The sequence below is a fragment of the Momordica charantia genome (genome assembly GCF_013281855.1).
Source record: "Momordica charantia cultivar OHB3-1 chromosome 6 unlocalized genomic scaffold, Mcharantia_2.0 BLBB01000006.1, whole genome shotgun sequence".
Lineage (NCBI taxonomy): Eukaryota > Viridiplantae > Streptophyta > Magnoliopsida > Cucurbitales > Cucurbitaceae > Momordica > Momordica charantia.
The window spans coordinates 13,882,191-13,889,016 of record NW_028275164.1 but is presented as its reverse complement, the minus strand read 5'-3'; the positions used below and the strand labels follow the sequence as shown (position 1 = coordinate 13,889,016).

The following is a 6,826-nucleotide window of genomic DNA, read 5'->3' as shown; positions in this document are numbered from 1 at the left end:
ACTCAGGTTTCGGAAACAAATTTTAGAGAAATATGTATGGATGAAATGTTATGTAGATAAATATTTTTGAAAAAATTGATAAAAAAAAAAAGATATTGAAATTAATGACTAATCATTTCACAGTATTTTAATAAGTTCAAATTTCTCCTTTAAATTTGATGTATTGGTTTCAGAAGCGGGTCTAAATATGAATGATTAAGGCGCTGCTTCATAACTATTTTGTTTTTTCTTTTTAAAAATTTTAACTTAGAACACTACTTCTATGTTTTATTACCTTGTTCTCTCTACTTTTTGACGTGTTCTTAAAAACTAAGCCGAATTCATAATTTTTTTTTTTAAATTGACTAAAAATTTGAATGTATTATAAGACCGGTGTTACATAAAAAATAAAATTAGGAGAAAAGAGAGGCATAATTTTTAAAAACATAAAACTAAAAACGTAATCATTTAAATAGATCCTAAGATAGATACATAGTTGCTACTTTTCTTTAAACTAGATCTTCCTTACGAGAGACAAAGTATTCACGGAAATAATACAAGAAAAAAAATAAGAAAGGAAGGGTCAAATCAATTGAGTTTATTCATTTATATTTGGATCTTAAATCATGCTATGAAGTATGTATCATAATTTTCAATTTTGAATTGCTCTACTTGTCATAGGAATCCCTACTTCATATAAGAAAATGACTTTGACTAATGGATAAAACGTTGTTATGATTAATTATTTAAATGACTATAACTTTCATTCCCATATTTTATAAAACATGGAAATGATATTTTAGTATTTTAAAGACCTTTACAATTATTTTTCCTCTCATTTTACATTCCTATAAACAAATTGAGACATATTATGTATAGACATAGTCTTACTCACGTACGCAATTTTCTTTCTTTTCTTTTCTTTTTTTTTTTTATTTAAGAAAACATAATATCTGGTCAACTTGAAAAAACGGTCAACGTAAGTTAACAATCAAATTGGAAGAATGATTAAAATCATTTTAGTATTTTAAATTATCCCATTTTTTATTCGTCAAACAAAAAAATTATCCCATTTTTTCTTTTGTGTTTTATTTTCATAAATGCCATATTTTATTTTAGAAAAAATACTATTTTGTAATTAATTTTTATAAAAGTAGTTATTTAGAAATATTTTTTAAAGAAATTAAAACATATTTGTAAAATATGAGTATAGCTAAACTGGTTAAGCTATCTATTTTCCATCAAAAGATCACGAGTTTGAATGTTTTCACATCCACATGTTGTCCTTATAGATAGTGGGTGTCTTGATTGATTGATATTATATATATATATATGTATATGTATATATAATAAATTAAAAATACATATAAATTATTGATTGACTTAAATACTATTAACCAATATGTTTTTATTTAATGTGAAACTTATTGGTGAGGAAATAGATAATTATAGTGTGAAAGTTATTGGTGAGGAAATAGATAATTAACTATAATTATCGCAATTATTGATTGCTTAGGCGATTAAATTAATAAATGAATTAATATGTAATCAATGCGAATCAAATTTAAATATTGTTTAGTCAATTAATTTAAACAAATAAAAACCTTTGAACAAGACTATTCTTCAACATGGCCTAAAAGTCAGGATTTTGAAACCAAACTCATTGATGCCACATATTTATTGATTTAAAAAGCCATAAAACTAAAATTTTCTTTCCAATATAAAGAAGATAGGGGAAGCAGCCAACCTAAACAAAAATTCCAACAAAATGGTTTCTCTCCTCTTCTCCCTTTTCTTCTTTCCTCTCCAATCCCTCTGCCAACAGCCTTACATTGGAAATCAAACCAATTGTTCTATGAATGATACTTCAACTTCCAAAGGTTACATTTGCACTGATTCCATTTTCTCGTGTCAATCCTATTTGATCTTCAGATCCGACTCTCTATTATCTTATGACTTGTATCTCTTAAATTTTACATTGGGGAAAAATACTTTGTTTAGAACTACCGCTGACTGTGGATGTTGGGGTCTGTACTATCACTATATCGCGTATTACACTATTAAAAAAGGCGATAGTTATGAAAAGATAGTGAATGATATTTTTCAAGGCTTCACGAGCTGCTCGGTGCTTAGAAGTGTGAGCCTCGATTATGCTATTGATAATACTTCTTCGGTGGGCCGAAGGCTCCAAGTTCCCTTGGGATGTGCTTGTCCTACGAAAGCTCAAAAGGCTAAGGGAGTTGAGTTCTTGGCTGTGTATATGCTGCAGCCAAACGAGAGCATTGGATCCGTTGCGAGGGATTTTGGGGTTGAGGAAGAAGGCATTTTGGAAGCGAATATGCTTTCGATGTCGAGCCAAACCTTCCCATTTACGCCTATTTTGATTCCATTGAACAAAAATGTGACTTGCAGGATAGACCCTTCTTCATACTACGACTGCAATGCCATTCCTCCTCCTACAAGCAATGACAATGACTATATTTTGTACATCGTCTTGATTGCAATTGGTACGTCTCTCTTCTCCAAATTTGATTGCGTCTATAAATTATTGTCATTATTATTTTCTATGAAAAAATCAACCTTGTGGAAAGAATACTACCAAACTTCTCAACTGAAACATATTAAATATAGTTGGAACAAAAAAACCTCAAAAATTATCTCACATAACCATCACCAGAAACTTGATGAATTGAAATTATTAACCTTCTCAGTTATTTAGATTTTAGGATTCAATTGGATGAAATTAAAATTTTATGGTTAAATTTAACTTAGTTAAATAAAGGGTAAAAGATTACACTTTTTTTAGTTTTATTTATTTATTTATTGTTGATTAGTCAAGATCAAATAGAGTACATTAAATATATATATTCTTTGGATATAGTGATGCAAGTCATTAAAATTTATTTAATTTTCTTGGTATTTATTAATATTCATGGTTCCATCTTAAAATCAATTGATTAGGAATAATTCGTATCTATTATAAGCCTTTATTAGGATCCCTAATTATGTTGCTAGGGTGGGATTCAATTGACAATACTCTACCTTCAACTTGTAAAAAAAAAAAGTTCTAAAATATTGTTTCTACATTTTCTACCCTTCCGAAATGAATTTCAAAGGACATGCGTACGTATGAGTTTATCTATTTGAAACTCAACAATCTCATTCCATATAACAAACTTGTTATTATTAATATATATATATATATTTTTTACTGAAGGAGGTGTGATAGTATTAGTAAGTTGTTTCTTTTGCGGATGCAAAGGACATCAACTACTGCTCCGGAAAAGAAGACGTAAGCTTCATACGAAAAAGTTTTTCAGGCAAAATGGTGGCCTCTTATTGCAACAAAAACTACTTGAAAATAGCGAGAGAGTAAAAATATTTACACACGAAGAACTTGAACAAGCAACGGATAACTACAACGAAAGTAGATTTCTTGGTCAAGGAGGGTATGGCACAGTTTACAAAGGAATGCTCAATGACAACACTATTGTTGCAATCAAAAGGTCAAACCAAATTGAAGCAAACTGGATCGACCAATTCATTAATGAAGTCATTATACTTTCTCAAATTAACCACAGAAACATTGTTAGGCTTCTGGGTTGTTGTTTAGAAACTGAGCATCCGTTGCTGGTTTATGAATTTGTTTCGAATGGGACGCTTTCTCACCACATTAACCAGAAAGATCATGGAGAATCACCTTCTCTTTCTTGGGAAACTCGTCTAAGAATTGCATCTGAAGTTGCAGGAGCTATATCTTACATGCATTCTACGGCTTCAACTCAAATTTTTCACAAAGATATCAAGTCTTTAAATATACTTTTGGATGACAATTATCATACAAAAGTTTCTGATTTTGGAACATCAAGATTTGTGTCAAGTGATCAGTCTCACCTTACTACGAAAGTGCAAGGAACTTTTGGATACATTGATCCTGAGTACTTCAGATCAAGTCATTACACTGAAAAAAGTGACGTTTATAACTTTGGAGTCTTAATGGTAGAGCTTTTAACTGGAAAGTCACCCGTCACATTTGCAAAACATGAAGGCAGGAATCTATTAGAATACTTCATTTCATTGGAAAAGGCAAATCAACTTGTTGAAATTCTAGATATTGCAGTAGCCAAGGAAGAAAAGATGGAGGTTGTTAATGCTGTCGCAAAACTTACAACTAAATGTTTAAGATCCAATGGGAAAGAGAGGCCTACCATGAAACATGTATATTTGGAACTAGAAAGATCGAGGAAGCCTCAAAATTGTTTAGCAATTATTGAAGAAAGTCAATCAATTACAACTTATTCATTGCTCTCTTAGGGTCTAGTGATGATGAGCTTCCAAGATGACAGCACTATCCTATCCATTGAAACTTAATACTACATGACCATATAAAACCTCGGGATTTTATGTTTATATATGTTGGTCTCTAAATAATCTCTTAGTTTTTGTAAGCTTTGTGTATAAACATTTATTGGCTGGTTTTATTATCTTTATTATCATCTTCTTACTTGTAATTATTGTATTATTCTTGTAATATTTACCGTGGTTGAATACAACAGAAACTATGGGTAAAAGAGAGTACTTCGGTAAAGAGTTAGTTATTAGGCTAAAGCTCTTTAAATAGCTCATTATGTACTTCTGGATGATGATGAAGAAATTCCCTTTGTAATTCTCTCTATAAAAGAAGTGAAAGATTAGCCTTACAGTGGACGTAGGTCAACATTAGGCTGAACCACTTAAACCCTTGTGTCTTCTTCTTCGCCTTACTCTTCTCTTACGCTCAAGCTTCTAAATTGGCAAAAGCTCTCGTTTTTCCCCTAACAATTCTAAAAGGCATAAGGTTAACAAACCCACACATATTTACAATGGTACAAAGCTCTCATCACTTTGTCTTTGGTTTGAAACATTAGTTGATACACTTATACTTATATTCAAATTGGGACTGGAATTCTTCTGACAATCAATTTAATGTAGTTGATCATTATATGGAAAGATAAATTTTCCAGTCATCTTCTTAGAAGTGCTATATTTTCTCCAAGTCGATTGTAAAATAATATGTTTTGCTTGAGGGTCAACCACAAATGACATGTATATTCAAATAGAAAAAGAAATAATGGTCAAAATAATAATATAAAAATGCGAAATAGTTAAATCATAATCTAAAATATAGCTCGACACACTAAAAAAGTTATGTCCTTTTAAGTCACGTGAGACTTGTTTCCAGTGAGCAATACTTAATAGGAATTTGGTTCATCATACATACCTCTATATAATTGTACATTCTTCGTACCATTCTCTCTAGTAGGTTAACCATCCTCATTATTTGAAATTACTTTTCGCTCCCCTCCATCTATATTGCATGCTAATTCACGCATGGTCGCAAAACCCTTAGCCACCCTCACCTTCAACTCACCACACAAAGATGTTCTTGTCTCAATTACTTCATTTGCATTAGAAAGGTCTTTCCTAATTAGGCAACAATCGTTAACACAAGCACGAATCTTCTAGAACATCATTCAAATAATATACAATGTCTTTTGGGCTTTATACGTAGAAGTTCAGATTTCACTCGACTGTGTGGTAGGATATCATGTAACGCTTTGATAAGTTTCCAAAAGAGAGTTATTTGTGCAAGAATTTCATATAAACTAGATAAGAATAGCCACACAAATACTCTCTATACACTGATTGTGTGCAATTAATGCTTTGAATTCACTAACACCCTTGCCTTAGTAACTATGAGAGTTAGGATGAATGGTCTAATTTTGAATGTTTTGATGTAGCATTGTCAATGCTACATAATCGGAATCAGAAGGGAGCAAAAAAAGACAAAAGCTGACAGTGACAGAGTTTAACCCAAGGAGTTTCCACAATAACTCGGAGAATGCACCTGAAAGTAGAGCTGGAGCCCACTTTATCTGTTTTGTTGCCCTAAAATTGAAGGTATATATACTAACATTTAAGGTAGCCTCTACACACTTCCCAAGTATCACTTCACTCTCACTTCAAGAAAAACTCTCAACCACTTCGAAGAAGACAATGAGGAAGGAGACGTGCATAAGCTTTGGAAGGCAAAGACCACATTTTGGAACTGATATTCCTTTGCTCCCTATTTTTTTCCTTTAGTTCTTATTCAGTATTGAACCCTTACTGTTTCTTTCTTTCGTTTTCTTATGGTTGTGCGTAGCTAAGTCTTCATTATAAGGGGGAGAATGTCGTGAACCTATTATTCGGCTGTAAACTTTGCTTATGTTTTTAATGATGAGATATACTGAGTTGAAGTTGTTTTTATTGTTTGAGTTTCAATGTGTTTGATCAACATATTGAGATATCTCTTTATTAACTCTTGGAAAATTGTAATAGGGAGTGTTTGGCTTCATCTCATGTTAGATCTACTTGAGTTTAGAGCATGGGTACTTAGAAATAAGGCTCATTTAGTAAGGCTATAAACTAAACTAATATGCTTTCATTTTTGCTTTAAAACTTGAATAGCGGAAAATCGAGAAAGTCTGGGAAGACTCCATGTCTAATTGGCCATTATATCAACATCCATAATGCAGTAGCATTGTTCACGTTAACCCAGAAGAAGTAACATAAACTCTTCGCCCTTATGCTTTCAAATATCAGTAGTTAACCCCTTATTTGTATACTTTTTTTACTCGATTTGGTTTTCCTTCGTTCTGCCTTGTTTTCACTCAGCAAATCATGTATGCACAATTTTGGTTGAGTTCCTTTAGTTTTTCTTATTCAAAACTTTTTTTTTTAATTTGCTTGTTTTTCTTAAGTAATTGTTGAAGTGTTTAGTTATCAATCCTTGAGGATACGATCTTTTTATCACCTACTAAAGCGG

General features: G+C 31.5%; 1 protein-coding gene across 1 annotated transcript; it reads left to right on the top strand.

The window, feature by feature from the left end:
• The first annotated feature begins 1,749 nt into the window (after positions 1-1,749).
• Positions 1,750-4,672, top strand: LOC111019885 (wall-associated receptor kinase-like 1). The gene is made up of 2 exons (XM_022296409.2): positions 1,750-2,486; positions 3,197-4,672. The coding sequence occupies exons 1-2, from the start codon at positions 1,835-1,837 to the stop codon at positions 4,291-4,293; spliced, it is 1,749 nt and encodes a 582-aa protein (XP_022152101.2). The 5' UTR covers positions 1,750-1,834; the 3' UTR covers positions 4,294-4,672.
• Positions 4,673-6,826: the final 2,154 nt, after the last annotated feature.